Source organism: Ogataea polymorpha (genome assembly GCF_001664045.1).
Source record: "Ogataea polymorpha strain NCYC 495 leu1.1 chromosome Unknown OGAPOscaffold_6, whole genome shotgun sequence".
Taxonomy (NCBI): Eukaryota; Fungi; Ascomycota; class Pichiomycetes; order Pichiales; family Pichiaceae; genus Ogataea; species Ogataea polymorpha.
The window spans coordinates 555,150-577,140 of NW_017264703.1; the positions used below are offsets into that span (position 1 = coordinate 555,150).

The 21,991-nt window shown below is 42.7% G+C and overlaps 14 protein-coding genes across 14 annotated transcripts; 8 read left to right on the top strand and 6 right to left on the bottom strand.

Moving 5' to 3' along the window:
- OGAPODRAFT_17183 (uncharacterized protein) lies at nucleotides 1-1,492 on the top strand. The gene has a single exon (XM_018354950.1). The coding sequence runs from the start codon at nucleotides 120-122 to the stop codon at nucleotides 1,428-1,430; it is 1,311 nt and encodes a 436-aa protein (XP_018209335.1). The 5' UTR covers nucleotides 1-119; the 3' UTR covers nucleotides 1,431-1,492.
- On the bottom strand, nucleotides 1,491-1,802 carry OGAPODRAFT_95423 (uncharacterized protein; the record flags this gene model as incomplete). Its single annotated transcript, XM_018357744.1, has 2 exons — nucleotides 1,491-1,641; nucleotides 1,686-1,802. 2 exons carry the CDS (start codon nucleotides 1,800-1,802, stop codon nucleotides 1,510-1,512), a joined length of 249 nt encoding a protein of 82 aa, XP_018209336.1. The 3' UTR covers nucleotides 1,491-1,509.
- A 155-nt stretch (nucleotides 1,803-1,957) lies between these two features.
- OGAPODRAFT_95424 (uncharacterized protein) lies at nucleotides 1,958-2,834 on the top strand (the record flags this gene model as incomplete). Its single annotated transcript, XM_018357745.1, has 2 exons — nucleotides 1,958-2,793; nucleotides 2,823-2,834. Exons 1-2 carry the CDS (start codon nucleotides 1,969-1,971, stop codon nucleotides 2,832-2,834), a joined length of 837 nt encoding a protein of 278 aa, XP_018209337.1. The 5' UTR covers nucleotides 1,958-1,968.
- Nucleotides 1,958-5,358, bottom strand: OGAPODRAFT_17184 (uncharacterized protein). The gene has a single exon (XM_018354951.1). It carries the CDS (start codon nucleotides 5,046-5,048, stop codon nucleotides 2,937-2,939), a length of 2,112 nt encoding a protein of 703 aa, XP_018209338.1. The 5' UTR covers nucleotides 5,049-5,358; the 3' UTR covers nucleotides 1,958-2,936.
- Nucleotides 5,359-6,690: 1,332 nt separating this feature from the next.
- OGAPODRAFT_17185 (uncharacterized protein) lies at nucleotides 6,691-7,080 on the top strand. The gene has a single exon (XM_018354952.1). It carries the CDS (start codon nucleotides 6,709-6,711, stop codon nucleotides 7,051-7,053), a length of 345 nt encoding a protein of 114 aa, XP_018209339.1. The 5' UTR covers nucleotides 6,691-6,708; the 3' UTR covers nucleotides 7,054-7,080.
- Nucleotides 7,081-7,097: 17 nt separating this feature from the next.
- On the bottom strand, nucleotides 7,098-9,049 carry OGAPODRAFT_77738 (uncharacterized protein; the record flags this gene model as incomplete). Its single annotated transcript, XM_018356366.1, has 1 exon — nucleotides 7,098-9,049. The coding sequence occupies exon 1, from the start codon at nucleotides 8,910-8,912 to the stop codon at nucleotides 7,098-7,100; it is 1,815 nt and encodes a 604-aa protein (XP_018209340.1). The 5' UTR covers nucleotides 8,913-9,049.
- Nucleotides 9,050-9,138: 89 nt separating this feature from the next.
- OGAPODRAFT_17187 (uncharacterized protein) lies at nucleotides 9,139-10,042 on the bottom strand. Its single transcript, XM_018354953.1, has one exon. It carries the CDS (start codon nucleotides 10,003-10,005, stop codon nucleotides 9,208-9,210), a length of 798 nt encoding a protein of 265 aa, XP_018209341.1. The 5' UTR covers nucleotides 10,006-10,042; the 3' UTR covers nucleotides 9,139-9,207.
- A 408-nt stretch (nucleotides 10,043-10,450) lies between these two features.
- On the top strand, nucleotides 10,451-12,730 carry OGAPODRAFT_95429 (uncharacterized protein; the record flags this gene model as incomplete). The annotated part of the gene is made up of 1 exon (XM_018357746.1): nucleotides 10,451-12,730. The coding sequence occupies one exon, from the start codon at nucleotides 10,451-10,453 to the stop codon at nucleotides 12,635-12,637; it is 2,187 nt and encodes a 728-aa protein (XP_018209342.1). The 3' UTR covers nucleotides 12,638-12,730.
- Nucleotides 12,731-12,853: 123 nt separating this feature from the next.
- On the top strand, nucleotides 12,854-15,232 carry OGAPODRAFT_95430 (uncharacterized protein; the record flags this gene model as incomplete). The annotated part of the gene is made up of 1 exon (XM_018357747.1): nucleotides 12,854-15,232. The coding sequence occupies one exon, from the start codon at nucleotides 12,854-12,856 to the stop codon at nucleotides 14,513-14,515; it is 1,662 nt and encodes a 553-aa protein (XP_018209343.1). The 3' UTR covers nucleotides 14,516-15,232.
- OGAPODRAFT_95431 (uncharacterized protein) lies at nucleotides 13,664-16,062 on the bottom strand (the record flags this gene model as incomplete). The annotated part of the gene is made up of 1 exon (XM_018357748.1): nucleotides 13,664-16,062. One exon carries the CDS (start codon nucleotides 16,060-16,062, stop codon nucleotides 14,593-14,595), a length of 1,470 nt encoding a protein of 489 aa, XP_018209344.1. The 3' UTR covers nucleotides 13,664-14,592.
- An 87-nt stretch (nucleotides 16,063-16,149) lies between these two features.
- On the top strand, nucleotides 16,150-18,655 carry OGAPODRAFT_102448 (uncharacterized protein; the record flags this gene model as incomplete). Its single annotated transcript, XM_018353114.1, has 1 exon — nucleotides 16,150-18,655. The coding sequence occupies one exon, from the start codon at nucleotides 16,150-16,152 to the stop codon at nucleotides 17,464-17,466; it is 1,317 nt and encodes a 438-aa protein (XP_018209345.1). The 3' UTR covers nucleotides 17,467-18,655.
- OGAPODRAFT_17188 (uncharacterized protein) lies at nucleotides 16,220-18,655 on the bottom strand (the record flags this gene model as incomplete). Its single annotated transcript, XM_018354954.1, has 1 exon — nucleotides 16,220-18,655. One exon carries the CDS (start codon nucleotides 18,650-18,652, stop codon nucleotides 17,456-17,458), a length of 1,197 nt encoding a protein of 398 aa, XP_018209346.1. The 3' UTR covers nucleotides 16,220-17,455.
- Nucleotides 18,656-18,936: 281 nt separating this feature from the next.
- On the top strand, nucleotides 18,937-19,812 carry OGAPODRAFT_77744 (uncharacterized protein; the record flags this gene model as incomplete). Its single annotated transcript, XM_018356367.1, has 1 exon — nucleotides 18,937-19,812. The coding sequence occupies one exon, from the start codon at nucleotides 18,937-18,939 to the stop codon at nucleotides 19,810-19,812; it is 876 nt and encodes a 291-aa protein (XP_018209347.1).
- Nucleotides 19,813-19,962: 150 nt separating this feature from the next.
- OGAPODRAFT_95435 (uncharacterized protein) lies at nucleotides 19,963-21,958 on the top strand (the record flags this gene model as incomplete). Its single annotated transcript, XM_018357749.1, has 2 exons — nucleotides 19,963-20,956; nucleotides 21,057-21,958. The coding sequence occupies 2 exons, from the start codon at nucleotides 19,963-19,965 to the stop codon at nucleotides 21,956-21,958; spliced, it is 1,896 nt and encodes a 631-aa protein (XP_018209348.1).
- Nucleotides 21,959-21,991: the final 33 nt, after the last annotated feature.

Sequence of the window (21,991 nt, forward strand, 5' to 3'; positions counted from 1 at the left end):
CGTGTAGTCATTTTTTTTCGTGATAATTTCATCTCCAAGTAATTTAAGAGGCGGATTTTTTATCTAAAAATTGATTATGTCCTCATTAGGTATGTTCTGAAGTTGTTTTATTGACTAACATGCCAGATCAGTATCAAAAGGTTTCCGAAGAGCAGCACAAGAAGGTCCAGGTAAATCCTTATGGACCAAATCCTAGCGATTATTTATCAAACGTTAGATCTTTCCAGTTGATTGAGTCTACCTTGAGAGAAGGTGAGCAATTTGCCAACGCCTTCTTCAGCACAGAAAAAAAGATTGAAATCGCCAAGGCTTTGGATGACTTTGGTGTCGACTACATTGAACTGACCTCTCCTGTTGCCTCCGAGCAAAGTAGAATCGATTGCGAGGCCATTTGTAAACTTGGGCTTAAGGCTAAGATTTTGACTCACATCAGATGTCATATGGATGATGCTAAGGTTGCAGTTGAGACAGGTGTTGATGGTGTCGATGTGGTCATTGGAACCTCCCAGTTTCTGAGACAGTATTCTCACGGTAAGGACATGTCTTACATCACTAAGTCTGCCGTTGAAGTTATTGAATTTGTCAAGTCCAAGGGTATTGAAATCAGATTTTCCTCCGAGGACTCATTCAGATCCGACATTGTCGATCTGCTCAACATCTACAAGACGGTTGACAAGATCGGCGTGAACAGAGTTGGTATTGCCGACACTGTGGGCTGCGCTAATCCTAGACAGGTGTATGAGCTGGTCAAGACTTTGAAGTCTGTCGTGTCATGCGACATTGAGTGCCACTTCCACAACGATACCGGCTGTGCCATTGCCAACGCCTACACTGCTTTGGAGGCAGGTGCCAAACTCATTGACGTTTCCGTTCTCGGTATTGGAGAAAGAAATGGTATTACGCCACTAGGCGGTTTGATGGCTAGAATGATTGCAGCAGACAGAGAGTACGTCATGTCCAAGTACAAGCTGCACAAATTGAGAGATCTGGAGAATCTCGTGGCTGAGGCTGTGCAAGTGAACATTCCGTTCAACAACCCGATCACCGGTTTCTGCGCGTTCACGCACAAGGCTGGTATCCATGCCAAGGCCATTTTGGCCAACCCATCCACTTATGAGATTCTCAACCCATCTGACTTTGGTCTGTCGCGTTACATCCACTTCGCCAACAGACTGACGGGATGGAACGCTATCAAGAGCAGAGTGGAACAATTGAACCTCAATTTGTCGGACGACCAGGTCAAGGAGGTTACCACTAAGATTAAGAAGCTTGGAGATGTGAGACCGCTCACAATTGACGACGTGGACTCCATCATCAAAGACTTCCATGCTGACATCTCGACTCCATTAATACAAGCCAATGATGGCCCAGGTCCAGTCGACGAGGAGGACTCCTTGCTCGACAATGTCAAAAGACCTAAATTGAACTGATCTTTTTTTACTAATACTGTGTAGAATAAGTATTCGTAACGTTACGTACTAGATAGATTTGTTGGAATAATGGTTTGGCTTAGTCTTTCTTGATAGACGACTCGAGGTGGTCGAGTTGCTCCTTCTGCTTGGCTAATTGCTCTCTGAGCTTAGCAATTTGCTCGGCCTGGTGCTTTTTAATGTAATAATCCTCTTGGGCCTTTTCACGTTTCTAATAAGGTTAGTAAAAAAGTAGGCAAGTGGTGTTATGCTTACGGTGAAAGCATCAGAGGAGCCATCACTGCGGGTAGCGCCTGTGGAACCCTCTGAGTAGAGTCTGGCGAAAGCCAATCTGTTGGTTCTGGTAGCAAAAGCGACGTTTCTGGAAAGCATGTTTCTAAATCGATAAATATAATAGCAAGATTCTTACGATTGCCCAATGAAAAATTAATACCGCCATCACCGGGGCCAGACACAGGGCTGCCTAACGAAATCCGGGGGAGAAATCGTCGCGTCGATATTTTAATTTTTGCAGGTGGAGAATATAGCTTCTAGTCGAATGTCTTTGGTAGTGCACCAGAACGGCACCAGCGTCCCCTATGCCTTACGCTTGAATGGTCACAAAGGAGCTGTGCTCGCAAATAGATTTAACGAAGACGGGACGCTTGTGGCTTCGGGGGGAGTTGATCGAAATTTGATCGTTTGGAAGATCCCAGATTCGCCAGAACTGATCAAAGAAGAGCTGCCCTACGATTACAATGTGGCCAATATAACCAAATCAGCCATCACATCTATAAGATGGTCTCACCTCAACGAAAACCATCTACTTGTGGCTTCTGCTGACTCCACCGCAACAGTGTTTGATATCACCAAAAATCAGAAAATTAAGACGTTTTACCATAAAATGTGCATCAATGAAATATCCAATTCCGATAACGACATGCTTGTGACATGTTCGGATGACGGATCTGTGAAGTTGTGGGACTCACGGTCGAGATTTGAAATTGATACCGTCCAACACAAATATCCTCTTCTTACAGCAACAATAGATTCCAAAGACCAGAGGTTCTATTTCGCAGGAATTGACCCAACAGTGTTCTGCTACGATGCGCGCAAAAGGAGTATGCTCCTCTGGGAGGAGTGCAATCAAACGAATAACGTGACCTCGCTAGCGTTGTCTCCAGACGAGTCCTACCTTGTGTCCAAATCTGTCGACAACACAATCAAATATTACGACTCAAGGCTATATACAAAGGGACTTCGGGCGCGGCCGTACGTTTTCGACGGGGCTAAGGCTTCTACAGACGACTTTCTGACACGTTTGAAAGCAGTAAAGAAGTCTGACGGCAAAGAATATATCATCAGTGGATCCAATGATGCTCATGTATACGTATGGGACTTTGCGAGCCGGAGATTAAAGAGTAGGCTCGACGGACACCTGGGGACGGTGTTGGATGTGGATTTGGTTAATGACAGGTTGATCAGTGGCTCCATCGATGGAACGCTCATCTTACGCTCTCTTTAGGTTCAGCCAAAACGAACAGTTTTCCGTTGACTTTTAAGCTTTTGCAAAAGCTTACCAGAAACAGTACCTTCCTGTTGCATTTCAAAGTCCGTCTTAAAAATGTCAATCGGCTCGTCTTTGATCTTGGATTCATTTTCTGTGGTGCGTGCCAGACTTTGTTCAGTGAACAGAGGAAGCTTCCAGGTCCTTATCCCATTTTCGACAATGCTTTCAGCGCTGAATAGCTTCAAGCCATCGTCATAATCATCCTTTGGCGCACCCAGGTCCATTTTATAGCGAGTTTGAGAGCGGATGGGCTCGTATTCCTCTTGAAAGTTCTCGAATAGCTTAAGAAACTCAAACCGCATAATGTATTCCTGCATTCCCGTATTGTCAATCAACTCTTTGGTTTCGTCCACTTTTGTCTGACTTCTCTTCAAGTACATTTCCTTCTCGATTGTATTGTCTAATATTAGGGTTTCAACGTACACCTCCTTGGTTTGTCCGATTCTGTGTGATCTTTTGATTGCCTGTGCTTCCACTGTCTTATTCCAAATTGGATTAAGAAAAAATACATTCGTTGCAGATATGATTGTCAGTCCATGTGATGCCAATTTCACATCCATTACCAGAACAATACCACCACTGACAGAGGTGTCCCACAGATCAAATTTTGTCAGGTTATTGGATCTCTCCGCTATCTTAACGTATGTCGAGTACATCAGGTAATTCATGCCCAACAGGTCGAGCAATTCAGTGAGGTAATAAGCGCTGTTTTCGAATTCGTAAAACACGATAGACTTGATTCCAACTGTTTGGTTCTCTAACAGTCGTGACGTCAAATATGACAATTTGACAGATGCAGTACCCAGAATTCGAGCATGGCGCAAATGCGACGCAAAGTTTCCTTCCGGCATCATAGGTTCTGGAGTTATAGGGGTATCGGACCCTTCTGGAATGTACTTAATCTTCTTTCGTGGTGACTGGTTTAAAGACTCAAAATGTTGTCTCGTGGTTCGTTTCTGGGGCCTGGCAGTTATCTCGAGCTCTTCTCTTGCAGGGTCAAACTCGTTTTTCCACTTAGGTTCGTGATTGATTAGACGTACACTGTCCAAGTCAATACTGTCTTGGTTGGAAACCCTTGACGAGCCCCGTTTGCGACTTTCCTTGGACTCGTTGGACTTCCAGTACTTGATCCAGAACTCTTTAGAGCTTTCTTCAAGTATTCTCTCAAACAGGAAACTCTCTTTCACCAGTCGATTTTTAAAGAACAGTTTCTGAACAGCATGCAGTTGCGGATATCCGTAAACACCTATTGGGTTGTGGAAGTCATCTACCTCGTACTCGTAGTTGGCAACTGACATGGTTTTGTGGAACATTAACGGTAAATTGGAAACGAAATAGCTCATCTCGTGAACACTGCAATTAGTTCTCCATCGAGAATTACTCAAGGCAACCTTGGCGGTATAGATAGAGCTCTGCAGCAGTTTGATGTCATCTTTGGAGTACCTATTTTTGATGGTATTGAGCGCATAGTTGCAGATACTAAGCAAGTTTTCAATGTCCTGAATAGAAAAGCCCGTCCAATAGAAAGTGGCTTTCTGAAGGTTGTTGATTAGTCTTCTCAAAATGCTTTTATTTGAGGGATGAAACATGTAGTCTCTGTCCGTTCTCTCGGATGTGACTGCGTTAGTCGCAAGAACAGCTATGAACAGATTGATCGACAACTTGTCGAAAAACGAGGGCTTGAGAAACACTGGCTGGTGCGTTAGCTTTGGGAGCTTGATGTCAAGCTCCACATCTTTGACAGAATGCCTCACAAGCAAATTTTGTAGTATTTGCATTAGCTGGTGATCTCCATTCAAACTATTATTTTCGAACGGTTTGATAACATTATTAAGCCACAACTTTGGGTTTGTACTCCAAGGCTCAACTTTTAGATAATTGGAAACGACAGTGCCTAGCTTCACCAAATCATCTCTGGCATTGAATTTTCGTTTGATGGTATAGTCCTCTTCTGTTTCTTCCACATGTAGATTGGTGAGTCCTAGGGTAGGCGTTCCCGTGATTGTCCACTTGCGCTCGACAGCCAGCTGCTTGGCAAGCAGCACGGCCCGCGTGGACCTAGAGTTCATGGAATGTCCTTCGTCAATGATCAGCCTTTTCCAGTATATCGACCTCAAAATTGAATCTGGTTTTTCAGACTGTCTTGAGAAGTAGTTAAGAGATATGAGAACAATGTCGTTATTGATTATCTCGGCAACCTTTTGAGGAAGTTCAGCCTGTCCTTGAAGTTCCAATATTTTCAAGTAGCCCTCTTGTACATGTTTTCGAATCTCAATTTTCCACTGATGGAATAAGTTATCAGGAACAACGATCAACGACGAGGACGTCACGTAGAGTTTTCTGGTCTCAGTCACAACATCGCGACTGGTTCGTGTTGCGTAGTTTGGAACTTTGAACTGCAATATCTCAAAGCATCCTAGGTTGGCTTCTAATCTTTGGACGCAGGCACGAGGTAGCTCGTGCTGAAACTGCTTCCATTCAATGGAGTGCTCGTTGATGTGTTTAGCGCATATATCCAAAAGGCTCAGCATATGCTTGTGAGTGGTTCTGGAGCGATTTTCTCGGGGAATCTCGGAAATCTGATACTTTGAAAGACATACAAGGGCCAAGCATATGCACGTTTTTCCTAATCCCATATCTTCCGCCAATATCCCTCCTCTTGGCGTATGATAGAGCGAGGCATTATTCATGAGTGTCAGAGACTGCATGTCCAGATAATATGATTTGCTGCCTCGAGGAAGTATAATCAAATTGGGAATGTGAACTGATCTGATTGAGACCTCCTTCTCATACATCTTGGCAACACTTCGTCTCTGATAATTGTACAGGTCACTTTTCATTCCAGGAATCTTTCCGTTCAAGATTTCATTGATGGTCTCTCTTGACCCGGAGTCCAGTTGCTCTAAATCGAAATTAGGCGAATTGACTTGACTGTATATTCTGATGAGTCGGTCTTCAATTGTTTCTTTCTTGGGTTCTCCTAGACATCTCCTATACGACAGACACTTTATCATTCTTCTCAAATGATGATCAAAGGGCTCATCCAAACAGGTTTTCCCTATATCTGCAAGGTTGTATGCTTTGAACTGGCTCATCGAGGGAAACAGAAGAATGTTATGGCTCTTGAGATACTTTAGCAGCTGGCTATCAGACACGATATTCCAGGCACCCTCGTCGTAATCAAGCACTTTAATCAAGTTTAGCATAACGTTCTTATATGTCTTTGCATGCCAACTGTCTGCGCGTCCGCCACGAGCGTACAGAGATCTGAATTTCTGCACCACCTGCGAATCTTTGACATCCTGAGGCAACACATAAAGCCTCACCACCGAAACTTCGCTTTCAAGTGGCTTATATGTCATCCTCACATGTCCCCGAGAGTTTAAGTAGCGCAGGTCAAGCATGATACTGCTCAAGCCTATGCCCGGCTGCAATTCCAGGTCGCCTTGATACGGCAGCTCTAGCCAACTCCAACCATCGGGGGCCTCCAAAGATTTGGACGGCATTGAAGGCCGTCCATAAAGATACAGAACTCCAAGTGGAATGAAAAGATCCAAATTGTTTGTGATTGATGTCAACTCACTAAACAAATGCACATGGCTCATTGATGAAGGACCCAAAATTGATATCGAGTGATAGACTAAACACAAGCCACAAAGCGGCGGTGCTAAATTTTACAGGTCGCTGAAATTTGAAAAATAAATTGTGGTGCCAGTGCTTCTCTCAAATATGGCGAGTCGACTATTCAACCCGCCGAAACTGGCAAAGCTCAAGGAGCTAACGAAGCTACAATGCAATATATTCAGAACTACATACAATCCTCAGCGGTTGAGAACAGAGGCACAGATTCTGAGAAAACCATTGAAAGGCCAAATAATATCAAATTATTACGGACCTGCCGATTTCCCAACTGTGTTCCAGATTTTCAAGCTTTGGCGCGTGGATGACTTCAGACTTGTCGACGAAGACGAAGATTACAGACAGAGAAGAGTGAGAATGTTGAGGAAGAGAGGAAAAGGTGCTCCAAAGAAGTTGAAGACTCCATCTGAAGCTCCAACAAAGAAGCGGAAATAGATCTGTATATAATACCAACCGATTAAGCTACCTATCTTTATACATTAGAACAGTCTCTTATAGTCGAAGCTGTCTATGAAGTTCCCAAATGCGATGTTTTTAAGTACTCGAACCAGCGATACGCGGTTCCATTGATTAATGACACTTTTGATGTTGGCCTCGGAGCCTTCAAGCTGGAACTCTCGGAGATTGTTAAGATTGAAGATCGTCATCGACTTGATGTGGCTACTGATGATTTCCTTCAAGCTCAGTGGTCTTGCCATTAGCTGGAAATAGGGAGTATTGTTGGCTGCAGTTCTGCACTCGAAAATAACACCGCCAGGTAATCTCTCTTTATGTTTTGCTTTGAGAAGAAGAACCACGATTGGCAGATGGTTAAGCGTGATCAGAGCAGATTCCAGAACTGTATGAAGGAGGAGAGTGAGAAGCCGACCCACAGCAAAGCTCAAATAAAACGCAATCACCGTAGGCAACAGGTAAACCAAAAGTGTGAATATGATTATACCGAAAAGCAACTGGTCAAACTCATAGTTATGAGAGTCAATTCTGTTCCTTAGAGTATTGTACTTTTTACCGTAGAATAGTCTGAACAAAGACTGTATGATATGCCATTGCCAATTAAAAACACGAGTCGATGCAAAGTAGAAACAGCGCAAGTGCAAACTTGTTATATCCAGAATGTCCATAATGGAAGCAATGAGCATATTTAGTCCGCCAAATTTGACTAGCAGTGTAATAGCTCTGATGATAGTAGAGGAGTTGTTCATCATTGTTCGGAGCACATATTCATTCCAGAAGTCGAGCACCCACATGAAGAGCTCTCCGAAGAATTCAGCAAGTTCATTGTTAAGTTTAAAGCCACCAGGAAAACTCATGAGCCACTTGATTAAATATAGTAACGAGTCTTCGAATTTCAAGACCAGTACATTCATTCCTTGAACCAGTACGTTGTGATATTTAGACAGAATGTTTGACATCACAATACCCATGAGTAAGTCATTGAGTATTAACCAAAGCGTATTATAGAATTTGATATATTCACTGGGAGAAAATCTTGTCCCTTTAATCAACAGTCTCTCGGTTTCATAGTTGGAGTTTCGCAGCCGTTGAAATTGATTAGGAAGGTGGTGAAGCTGCTTGGCTCTGAATTTCAGCTGGTGAAGAACAAAGCTGCAAGTCGACAGGGTGACATATATCTTGGTTTCTGGGCCGAACCACAACGGATAGGTCAAAATGGTGATTATTTTTTTGCAAATTGGCTGAAAGGTTGCACAGTACAAAGCAAGTATTACAGAGCCAAACCAGTTGATAAAATGGCCAATGGTGTCCGCGTAAAAGAAGCTTTTGTCATTGTGGGAGTTTAGAAGTTTGTATCTTGTGTACTCTGTGAGATTAATGAATTTCATGACATTTTCGAGATCTCTGGCTCTCATAGGCCTACCGAAATGCAAATCCAATTTGTTCGGTGATGTTTGAGAGCAAGGAAACACATCCTGAGGGGTCACAGTCCAGAAAATATCCACGGAAATCGGTTTAATGGAGTAATATTCCAATTTCTTGGATAGGGGAGGCTTAAACAGAATGAGGTTTTCGTGTGCTTCCATGACAGGCATATTTGTGCTATCATCGAACCTGAAGTTTCTATAGTTCAAATGATGGAAGTTGACTGTGCCTATAATCTCTAGACAAAGGTCATTCTTCTCTATTTTTAAATTGAGCTTTTTGAAGTTTGAGTACTGTATAAAGTCAATCACCACAATTTGGCTGTTGAGCTTGTATCCAACTACAACCAAATTTTGGTCAGACACAGGATTCAGCAAATCTATGGGCCAAAAAATGGAGACAATGGATTTTTGCATGGGCTAGTGCTGTTCTTTGGGCAACAAGACAGGAGTAGTGACGAATTCAACAACGACCTGATATAGAAGAAGAAAAATCAGCGTCAGTAAGAACAGCACTACCAGAAATTTGATAAGAACGCTTTCAAGAACCAATTTGAGGCTATATCAGAGTAAGAACATAAACAAAGATGTTATTTTTCAAAAATAATAAATTGGATTTATACTATGCAACGTCGGAGATCGACGCAGGTTAACCAATGTATGTATTACTTGACTTAACTTTTTGCTAACAGAAAGAGACATAGTATCTTAATTACCACGATTCAGAGTTCTCGGTCTGCTCAGCTCCCTCAGCAGCCCAGTCAGCAGCAGAGGAGGATTGAGCCCAGTCAGCGTTGGTAGGCTCAGCAGTCCATTCAGCCTCTCCAGTTTCGGCAGCACCCTCAGCAAGCTCGTCAGCAAGCTCATCAGCAGCAGAAGGCTCGTATGTTGGTTCTTCAGGGTCTCTGTAAAAGTACAAGTCTGGCATAACAGCCCATGGCTCTTCTCTATTGATGAGAGTACCTCTGAGTCTCAAAACTTCTCTGGCGAGCAACCACCAAATCAGACCAGTGGAGTGCTTACCCTTATTGTTACATGGGATAGCAACATCGATGTACTCTGCTGGAGAATCACAGTCAACCAAAGCGATGACTGGGATGTTAACGTAGGAGGACTCCTTGATGGCCTGGGCATCGGTTCTTGGGTCTGTCACAATGATTAGTCTTGGCTCTTTGAACGATCTGGTGATGTAGTTGGTGAAGGAACCTGGGGTGAATCTACCAGCAATGGCAGTGGCACCAGTGTGGGAAGCAAACTTGAGGACAGCTCTTTGACCGTAGATTCTAGAAGAAACGGCAACAACATCAGCTGGGTTTGGAATAGCAGCGATGATTCTTGCAGCGAGAACAATTTTCTCCCAGGTTTTGTTAACGTTGATGATGTTAACACCATCTGGTCTGGTCTTGTAGATGTATGAGGTGTTGTGAACGTTGGTGTTCTTGGAACCTAAGTGGGCGTTGGCAGCAATCAACAATTGCAGATCCTCCTGAGTGAGAGAAAAGTCAGCCATATTGAACAGGTATAGGTTAAACTAGCTGTAGATACAGGTCTGGTTTTTTAAAAATTTTTTCAAAATGAAAAATTCACCACTAGGCCAGCTTCCCGCTTTCACACCGGGGGCCAGCGCCTGGTTACCGCGTGGGCACCACGGGGGGAAAAAAAACATTCACAGGGCCTAATTTTTGGTGTGAGGAGGCTCTGTTGATAAATCTCTGCCATTTGAACTCTGGTGAATTAAAACCGCGGTCCAAGGAGTGCACAAAGACCTTTTGAAAGTCACGTGTGACAGAGAAGAAAAAACACACACTAAAGTGGCGCTTGAGAAGGCTGTGCAGGGATGTGATGATTACGAAAGATCGATTAGATAAATAACCTGCCTATATTCTCTGGATCAACTTGCAAACAATTGCATACTTTTCTGTATTATTCGAAAATTGCCGTTAACTCTTGCATATATGTTCTGGGATTGGGTACCTCGGCTTCTTCCCGAAGACCAGGCGGGGAAAAACAAAGCATTGAGGTTGAAAATCACAGTCAAGTACGGCTATATCACGTTTGCTGTCACCATGATTCTTGTTCTACTGATTCCCTACTATAATCAAATAGCAAAACCTATTACATGGAAAATATACAGGAAAATCGTTCGCAGAATCAAAATCCTCCGTTTCAGAAACAACTACTTCACGCTCCATCTGGAAGTGATAAAAACCATTCTGTTTTGGACCATTGTTCTCGGTCTTCTGTCAGCACTTGAACTGCATTCCGACATTCAATTTTTGGCCGCTAGAGTAGGACGTGTGGCAACATACTGTCTACCCACAGTCCTGTTCTTAACACTTCGCCCATCGCCTTTACCGGATACGTTATACCTCACCTTGCTGCCAATACATAAATGGCTTTCTCGTATACTGATTGTCCAAAGCATAGTTCACACGATATTGTACATCTGGATTTTTTGGCAACGCAACACTATGTCAAAAATCCGGAAACGCGACAATCTCTATGGCATCTACGCACTTGTTTGTTTCATCCTACTTTTGGTCACCTCGTTGCCCAAAATGAGGCGGAGGTTTTACAAGGTATTCTTTGGATTTCATTACGTTTGCACTTGGACGGCAGTACTGTTCCTGTACGTTCATGTCAGACCACCTATTCCATACCTGACTGCCATCAATGCCGCAATCTTGGTGTACCAAATTTACTTCAAATTTAGGATCTCCAAAGTTTCCTCCATTGAGGTGACCCAACTTTCTGCAAATCTGCTGCTTGTGACTTTCCCTGGATCAGCACTGGCAGTGAAGTCAATAATGCCGGGTTGCCATTTGAGAATGAATGAGTTTGACAACTCTAACTATCTGAAACAAATCTGGCGACACTTTTTGGTGCCAGTTCAACATCCTTTCACGATTGCAACCCTACCATCTGACGAAAAACAGATGATGATCATCCGAAAAGGACGCTTCGATTTGTCGTCCGAAAAGAAATATCTCATCACAGGGGCATATCTACCTCATTTGAGCTTCTTGAAGCCAATGAAAAATGCTAATCCACGTTCGCTCCTCTTCCATACTAAAGTCAAAAAATGCTTAATAGTTGTTGGCGGATCTGCAATCAGTTTTGCTCTCCCAATTTTGAGGACACTTAGTTATAATGGAGCCGCCGTGAAGATAATTTGGGTTCTCAGGGATCATGAAGACCTCAAAATCTTAGACTACTTTCAAAATATACTAGTCAACGACGACTGCATTGATATTTTCATCACCGGCTCCTATAGTCAATCGGAGATTTATAGTTTCAAAAGAGCGATAAGAGAACTTCATCGTCTCAATAGGCAGACAGAGCTTTCAAACCAGGAACAGGTACTCAATGGAACGTTCTCTCCGCAGTACCATGAAAAGTCACCTCTGATGCAGTCCAAGGTAAACTATCAAGCAATGGCTAGTGAATTCGACCCTAATATTGCTCACGAAAGTTCAGCGCAGAAAAACAGGGCTGTATACATCCCTCTTCGCCATCACGCTGAGATACTCAAATCTAGATACTCTGCTGAGGATGAAGACAAGTTTGAAAATGTCGATTTGGATCTAGATGGTAAGTGCAGAAACCCCGAACCAAACGTTCCTAGAAGCTCCTCGCTGTATTCAGGAATCCTTGACACCCCTGCGGAATCTGCCCAACAACGTGACTCCTTCAGCTTGCGTTACTCATCCTCTTCTGGTATCTATGATGATTTGGCCGATTACTGGATTCTCAAGGGTTTAGCTTGTCGGATTGAATTTGGAAGGCCAAAATTGGGAATTCATTACTACAATTGGTGCACTGGCTCTTCGTGTATTGGCCCATTGATAGACATACACAACGGCCAGTCAGTGTGTTGCAATGAAATTACAATTGAAAACAAAAGCCAGAAATTACACTATCAAAAGAGTGATGGTCATATGTTGGGCTCGGATGCGCAAGACGAGCTTTTCCTTAATGAGCAATTCGTAAAAAACAGACAACAGAGATTCCAAGAAAGAGGAGGAGAACTGGATGAGTCTACATGGGTTATTGGTGCAGGTCCTATTGGTCTTGTGAACAGAGTCCAACTTTGGGCTAATGATTGCGGTTTCAATTTCCACGCAGAGAGCTTCAGTGTCTAGCCCCCCGCAAGAGTTCCACTTTGGGAAAAACGGTTTTTATTGCACCGCCTTTTCTAAATGTGCTCCGTAAAATAATTGAATTAACGCTAACGCTAGGTGATATATTTCCTTATCGGTAGCATATTCTTATAGATATATCACTACACTTTGCTACTTACAGCTTCCTCAGTTGCTTTGTTTCTCTCCTATTGTCGTGATCCCAACGACCGCCAGATTATGAGCTTAAAACAGACGAGCAAGTATGGGTCTCAAAAGTCTTTTAGGAACCATAACTACACATCGAGAAATGACCCTAATTACGACAATATCACCGACAGGTTCATTTCAACGCTAGAGGATAATGGAAATCAAGGGTACTATCGAAGTTTTATAACTAATTCTTCGAGATTCCACAATAAGCAAAATGAAATAAGAAGCCCAATAACTGGCGAAAACGGGTTCTTTGAGAACCCATTTCTGATTCGTGATGATAACTTTCTTCTGAGGTCAAATCAAGAGTCATCCACAAGACAAACTGGTAATTTAACAGAAGATGAAATCGCAAGACGATTTGACGACCTCTCTGTTAACGACAGATCAGAGTCAGAGCCATTTCCGAGAGAAGACGCTAGTGTCCATAAAGTAAGTGTTGCGAAAGCTTTGGGGTTTCGTATTAAGTCCCGAATCCTGAATTTTAGGCCGTCCAAAGTGTCTAGTCTGAGAAAAAAAGCCATTGCAGACATGATTGAGAATAAACAGCCATCTCAATCGGACATCGGCGGTAGCACGATTGCAAGTCCTCCCAGTTTGAGTAATACCTCAAAAGAGAAAATCAAAACGGAGGTCAAATTCAAGGTTTTGGATGCTCCAGGACTGAGGAACGATTTCTATGCCAATGTAGTTTCTTGGGGCAAGAAAAGTGATCGGATCGCTGTAGGCCTGGGAACCGTGGTTTACACCTGGAGCAACAAAACCGGAACAACACCGCTGCAAACAATAGAAGAGGTTATTTCATGCGTTTCATATAGTTACAATGATATACTGGCTGTTGGTACCAAAACGGGCAGAATTATCATATATTCTGAAAACTCAAGAACGATCAATACAACTTCGATTCTTAGGCCCAGCACAGGGATTTGCTGTATTTGTTGGATCAAGGACACAAACTCATTTTTTGCAGGGGATGATCTAGGAGAAGTCACACTGTATGAGTTGACCGAGGTAGAAAATGGGCAGAATTCACCTCAATATCGACTCTCTATCGGGTGCTCTTTCAAATGCAATGAACAGCAAATCTGTGGTATCGACGTAAGTCCAGACAAGCGCCAAGTGACGGTTGGAGGAAATGACAATTGCTGTACCATCTGGGACATCACTGATTTGCACAAACCAATCTTGAAATCCTGTCTTCCTCATCAAGCTGCTGTCAAGGCTATCGCATACTGTCCATGGATGCCACATTTACTAGCAACTGGGGGAGGATCCAAAGATCGAAACATCAGATTCTGGCACACAAACACAGGCACTTTACTCGACAAAATCCAGACAAAGGGACAAGTTACGTCTTTGATTTGGTCGAAATCGAGGAAGGAGATACTTGCAACCTTCGGATTTGGTGATAACACAGAAAAACCGGTTTTAATATCTGTTTATTCGTATCCATCAATGAAGTTGCAGGTTAAACTGGCATCGACATCAAACATTAGGGTATTGAGTGCGGTCTCTTCTCATGACTCGAAGTCAATTTGCACCGCAATTAGCGACCAGTCTGTCCGGATATATTCCATCTGGAACTCAAAATATGATCTCACCAATGGTGAATACGATAGCGGACTTTTTGGCAGCGAGCTCATCGAGTTGGAAGAAGGAGTTGATAGCAGTTTTGAGATTATAAGATGAAGACGGCTGATCATAATTAGCTGCTGCAACACTTTAATTGTATAATTAGGTAGCCAAACATTATTAACATTGAGAACTCATGAAGGAATCCCTTCAAACTCGTTTTGTAGTTTATGTTTGAGCAGTCGACGCCAATGGCTTCTATTGCGATGAACTGGTAGTCTATCCATTTGAACAATGAGAAGAAGCAATAGAAGAACAAGCGCAATGGCAGATGCAAGACTTATCATCTCCTTGAAAATGGTCTTGGAAACGAGGGGCTGGTATGGGCAGACAGCATTAGGTCCTCCATTGACCCAGCAGTTTGAGCTCGAGAGCGAGTTCATGTCGATCCAAGCTGATTTCTCGCCCCCCAATAGATTGATAAGGGTGCGCTGTTCTAACGGTGAAGAAGGCACAGTAAAAACATAGTCTCCATCAAGTTGAGAGCATGCCGCCCCAGCTTCAAAATACGTGAACTTGTCGGAAGTCAGCTTTATTCTCGTAGAGTTCAACCTGTCTGCGCACGCCACCTGAAAATCTAAGTGACAGGACGTGGCCTTCCATCCTGTGGGAGTTACTATGCCACATCTGTTCAGATAATCATCTTTCTTAGCTTCCGAGGAATCGTTCTTTCTTTTCAGCGACCTTGATATTGTGAGATTTGGTTGAAATGCATCCCAAGACCACATACTGTATGGTAGCAATTTTGAAATCTGAAATAAATCTTGGCTTCTCTGACTGATAATCGGAGAATAACCACAGACAAGCGCATTGTGGAATGAGTTATTATCATAAGGATTTGCAGGGGTGTCGTAAGCAAATTGGAACGACTTTGGTGCTGAACATGTCAAATTGTCATTCGGACTATACATGATGGGAATAGTCGTGTTTGCTTGATAAAGGGTATTCAGATCAGGGCTTAGATTGTAAGACGTGTTGGTATAGAGATTGTTGGACAATATCACTGGTATGGCTCTGTTTTTGTCCCCAAAAAGAAAGCTATTGAGGTTAACGGTGTCTAACTCTCCCAGGAGAGCTGGACTGCTGGCATATGAGAGTTCTGCTATCGAGGACGACAGTACGCCAATCCCTGTGCGAAACTTAGAGTCCTTATTGAAAGTGGAAAAGAGGTTCAATAGTAAGAAGAATATGTTTTTGTTGACTCCGGTATCTGTCTTCGCCAAGACAGTATTTATTGATGTCACCACAGCTGAAATATTGAAATTGCCTGGGTCTTGACAACCCAAGCTTGTAGTATTGGAGCTCAGATCGCACAACCCCCAATCCTTGAGGGCTTCGTTGTAATAAAGGTTCAAGACCAGAGCTTGCACTCCAGTGCATAATATATCTTGAAAAACAGAGAGCGATGAAGAGTTGTATCCAAATTGATCAAAGACAACTCTATTAAGATCGATGCCATAAACAGCCGTGTCTATAATACTGTTATTTCTCATCACATCTCTCTGTGTTCTCATAGCAATTGCCCGCACAGCTGCAGTATCATTAGACTGCAACTCCGGATACCCGACAACGCTTAGGATGAAGAACGACAGGAATAACAACATTGTGTTTTTAATACCATTACGTCAAATATTGTATTCAAATTTATTTTCAAAGCCTAAAAGGACAAAAAAAGATAGATTTCAATTTAAATGGACCTTGTACCTGACGTTGCTTTGGCAGCAATTAGCGTCTCTATTTTCAAACCATATTTTGACCAGGCAAACGATCTGGTCAATTATACTTTCATTGATGAAATCTTTCACGTGAACCAAGTAAAGGAGTATTGGAATGGCAATTTTGATTCATGGGATTCGAAGATCACCACGCCCCCGGGTCTATATTATCTCGCACTTTGGTGGCTTAAACTCACGGGATTGGAATTCTCCATTGCTAATTTAAGATTGCTTAATTTTATTGGCGGCGTGCTCCTTATCATTACCACATTGGTTGTCAAGAAACATCACAACTCTGGTCTTTCCGCTGTTTCTCTATTTTCCTCTCCATTGCTGACGATTTATTATACTCTTTTTTACACAGACGTTTGGTCCACGCTTCTCATCGTTCAATCATACGTTGTTGCAGTCTGTTGGAAACCCACTTTGATATCAGCCACATTATCCTGTTTGTTGGGCTCAATCAGTCTCCTGTTCCGACAAACCAACATCGTTTGGCTAGCCTTTGCACTAGCAGTTATGGTGGACAAGTTGGCAAAGGACAACTATCGCGATTTTGCACAATACGATATTACCGTCTTTGTCCGCAAGGCATTTGCAAGTTGGAGGATCGTTTGTCCTTTCGCAATGGTTCTTATCGCATTCATAAATTTTGTTATCAGTAACGGGGGCATAACTATGGGGGACAAGGAGAACCATGTTATTGTTCCTCATTTAGCTCAAGTGTTTTATTGCTTTACGTTCATCACCAGCTTTTCCGCTACATTGTGGCTCAGTCCGGCATTTATTAGAGGTTATTTTGAGATACTACTCGCCAGAAAGTATTTGGTACTCAACGGCTTCTGGATCTTCATTATGTTTTACATTGTGCAAAACTTCACTTTTTTGCATCCATTCATTCTCGCCGATAACAGACACTATACATTCTATATCATGAGAAGGATCATCTTCAAGACTTGGTACTCCAAATATTTGCTTATTCCCATTTACCACTATTCTGCCTATACAGTGTACAAACTTTTTACCAAAAACCACTCGAAAGTGCTATTTATCGCATTTGTGACGTGTGTGATCCTCACTGTCGCTCCATCTCCATTATTTGAGCCGCGGTATTTTATTTTACCTTTAGTGTACTGGAGACTGCAAGTGCAGCCAGTGGCAGACCACTCTCAGTTACGATTGGGACTAGAATGTTTATGGAATTACTGGTGGTCAAGGTCTCTATTCCAGATCTATTTTAATTATATATTTGAGTGGGACGATCTGCCAGACCCACAGCGAATCATTTGGTGAATACTGTTCGTTCATAGGATTTCAACACTTCAAGAAATTTCGAATGTGCAACTTTGTAGTCTTCTAGCTCGTTGTAAACTTGGCAGCTGTACCTAACAAACAGCGAGGTTGAGGTATATGCTACTGGTACAAAGCTATCTTTTGAGAACATTCCTTTAGCAGCATATTCCTTGAACTCTAAAAAGTTGTCTTTAATATGTTGCAATAGCTCGCTGGATACATCCACCTTCACATTTACCATTGCCGTGGTTAGACTTTGTGTTGAATTTTCAAACTTTTCCTGGCCACCCAAAGTGTTGAGTACCTGCCTTGCCAAGCCAAAACAGTAGTTTTGAATGTTCTTCTCGCCACCACATATCTCCTGCCTGAATTTGAGTGCTTCATCCAGACAGAAGAAAGATGTATAGTTATTGCTTGCGGTGAAAAGGAATCTCTGGTAAAATTTGGAATCCTTATAGGTATGGCTAATAGGCAAAGGCTGAATGGAGTCTTGATGTTTAGGGTCCACATACAAGAATGCTGCTCCTCGAGGCAAGAAAAGCCATTTATGAAGATTAGATGTAAAAAAATCAGGTTTCACGGCATCCAAATCTAGCTCGATAAGGCCAATTGAGTGCGCTCCATCAACAATGCTTAATGCCCCATATTTTCGTGAAAGCTGCACCAACTTTTCATAGGGGACTCTGACTCCCGGCATCGAAGTAACTGCATCAAAGAAACAATATTTATATTCACCGCTTTTGAGCTCGTCCTCATATAATCTGATCACTTCATCATCTTCAAGAGGGTAGTCAAGAGTTAAAACTGTCACGCTGAACCCAATTCGCTTTGACAAATAGTCGATGTTGTTCGCACAGGCAGCATATATCGTGGAAGGGATCAGGAACTTGTCTTCTTTTTTGAGGTCGAGAGATCTAAGAACAACAGTAATGCCCGAGGTGGCATTAGAAACAAGCGCCAAGTTCTCAAAACTTGTGTTCACAAATTCACCTAAAACTTTCAAAGATCTTATCATCAGGTCCTGCTGCTCTGTGATAGTGAATTCATCCGGGAATGATAAGTCTTTGAGCATCAATTCTTGATATTTGGACCAAACAGCTTTCGGAACCGAACCGTAGGACCCATGGTTCACAAATAGTTTGTTTTCATCAAGAACAAAATGGGATTTAATTTGGTGCCCCAGCATCAGAGGAGATTAACTTTTTTTTTCTTTTGGGCCAGCTTAGCGTATTTTATACTAGACTTGGTCCCTTATCTTATGACTCTTCAGATAAGCCGGAAAACCAATGACTATTTGAGTTAAGCCCAGTTTTTTTGAACTGAAGAAATACACTGGGACGAAGCACCTATCGTGTCAAAACTTCAACGAGTTCAACTCGTTGAGCACAGCAGCTGAGACACAGTTGAAGTATAGGCTTCGCGATTTAAAAAAGTCCAACTTTTTTTCACATCTTAGTAGTTCCTCTTTAGATGTGTATTTTACTAACTTCGTCTTTGCATCCCGACTATCCATTTATATTACTCTCCAATCGAGACGAATATTTCAGCCGTAAAACAGAATTGGCCTCGTTCAAAGATGAGTCACAGACACAATTACGACCTGCAGATCTTGCTCGAGAGGAGCATGGGACATGGATAGGGGTAAACAAAGCTGGAAAAGTTGCTGTGCTGGTGAATTTCCGAGAACCATACACTGGAGATCCCGTTGGAGAAATTTCAAGGGGGCTTATACCGGTCATGTTTCTCGAATCAAAACAGCCTTCTGATATATGGGAAAAAGTAGTCGGGGAACAAACTCAAAATTTTCAGCATGTTGGAGGATTCTCACTGCTATACGGAGAGCTAAAAAGAAGAAGAGGTAATTCTGAGGGTATTGAACCTCTACACATACTTTCGAATAGATCAAGCAAAAAGAACAGTGTTCTCAAGGGACGGGCCACCGTGGGACTTTCGAACTCTGAATTTGATAAACCATGGCCCAAAGTGCGCATTGGTACAAATGCGCTCGAGGATACTATCAAATCCTCAGTGGCACAGAACTGGTCAGAGGAGTTACTAGTTAAAAATCTGTTCGCAGTGCTTTCCACCGCAACCCCTGAGCCAACCCAATGGCAGGGCCTCACATTCTCCCAAGCATTCGACATGTTCCCAAAAAGTGTATTTATACCGCCGGTGAAGTCGGACACAGGGTCCGATTACTATGGCACTCGAACGCAGACTATCATATTACTAAGAAAAGATGGTTACATGAAGTTCATTGAACGCAATCTTCATTCAAGCCCAGACTTATTTGAGATTCCGCAGATTAGTGAATACGGCTTTCAATTGGACGGCTGGAACTCTTGATTGGCCCCGGTTTTCCGTTAAATTCATTATCTACAAGTTTACCCATGTTGGTATATCTCGTGTAAATATCAAAAGCCTCGGAGAATTCCGAAAGTGCTGAGCGATTTCCTCTAAATACATAAATTCAATCATCCTCAATTATTCTTCGCAATGATCCGTGTCTTAAGCGAGTCAGAGTTTCAAACTGAAATCGTTCAGAGGTATACTGACGTTATTGGTGAAAAGCTTGGAGGGAAAGTGTTGGGATGTTCCGACGAGTGGTTCGCAGCCGCAGAGAATCTAATTAAACCTAAAGCACCGATCAGAGATGCTACTAAATTTACATATGCTGGTGCCTGGTATGATGGCTGGGAAACCAGAAGGCACAACCCAGAGGAGGCTGACTGGGTGATTATAAAAATGGGCGTCTCGTCGGCAGCTTTGATCGGTTGCGAGATCGATACTGCATTTTTCAATGGTAATCATGCTCCGTTTATTTCTGTCGAAGCCGCAACTCTTACTGACGACTCAAATTTTGACGGCATTCAATGGGACGAAGTCATTGAGAAAGTTGAATGCGGCCCCTCTCAGAGGCATTTTTTCAAACGCAAGGAGATCACGCCTAAAAAGTATACACATGTGAGATTGAGGATGTATCCTGACGGAGGAATTGCAAGATTTAGACTTTACGGAACAGTCTATCCTGTGATACCACAAGATATCAGCAGCATACTTGATACAGCCAGTGCAAATAACGGAGGCGTGTGTGTTGCATTTTCAGACCAGCATTTCGGTTCTGCTGATAACTTGCTCCTTCCAGGTCGTGGCCATGATATGTCGGACGGTTGGGAAACCAAGAGATCGCGGACTGTCGGTCATACCGATTGGGCCATCATTAAGCTTGGGTTCAAAACTAACGTCACTAAGCTGATCGTTGATACAGCTCATTACAGAGGTAACTTCCCTCAGTTCATAACAATTGAAGGCATCAATACTGAGAAATACTCTCCAGCTGTGGACGACCCTAAATGGACATACCTTGTCGAAAAGACTAAGACTGGGCCGGACAGAGAACATGAATATGAATCTATGTCAGACCAGCCTGTCACACACGTGAAGCTAACCATGATCCCCGACGGTGGGGTCAAGAGACTCAGAGTTTTTGGTACACTGAATGTATAAGATAAATAAATCCAGGCAGTGTTAAAATTTTATTTTAGCTTGTAAATCAATGGAGAGAATAGCGCGACAATTACGTCAACGAGTGCCCGTTACAAAGATTGAGCTTGTTCCAAATCTAGATCAAGATCTGATTTTGAAAGTTTTGCAGGAGATCGAGCCCGAAAATGCATACTATTGCAAGAGGGTTATAGAGAAACTCATCGTATTCATAGAGGAAAAAGGCGAAGAAATCAACGATGGCATGTATGAAAAACTAAGCAGTCTTCTTCAAGCGGCTCCGCTGAGCCCGACTCAAACCGAAGTGATATCCTACTGCGTATCGTCTAAACCAGGCAATAAAGATTTGAATTTAAAAGTTCGAGAAGCACCAAATGTGATATCAGGTTTGGGGACTACGGGATTGCGCACATGGGAGGCGTCTCTATATCTGGCAGAGTACCTGCTGAATACTGACTACTGTGATCTCAAAGATTCGACAGTTTTGGAACTTGGCTGCGGAACAGGTCTGGTAGGCATGGCCCTCTATAAATATCATCCAACTGTGAAAAAAATATGCATAACAGACGGCGACTCCCAGTTGATAGAAAACCTACCATCCAACTTGCAATTGAATGATATACCGGTAGAATCGCCCAAAATTTCAATATCTAAACTATGTTGGGGCGAAGACGAGCTTCCTGATCCGAATATTGATACCATAGTAGCTGCAGATGTCACATACGATAGCAGCATTTTAGATGATCTTGTCAGCCTAATATATGAATCAATGACTCAAAACAATCAGGGCTTCAGGTTAGTGCGAAATGCATACATTGCAGCCACTGTGAGGAATGAGGCCACTTTGAAGGAATGGGAAAGATTACTCAATCTCGGAGTTCAGGATAAGATATGGGATTGGACAATTATGGAGCCCTTGAGGTTTGATGGAATTTGGTATCCTGAAAGTACACCTGAGATTCGCATCTATAGAATAATCAAATTATAAATTGGCGTGGACTCCTTGCACCTGCTAAATATT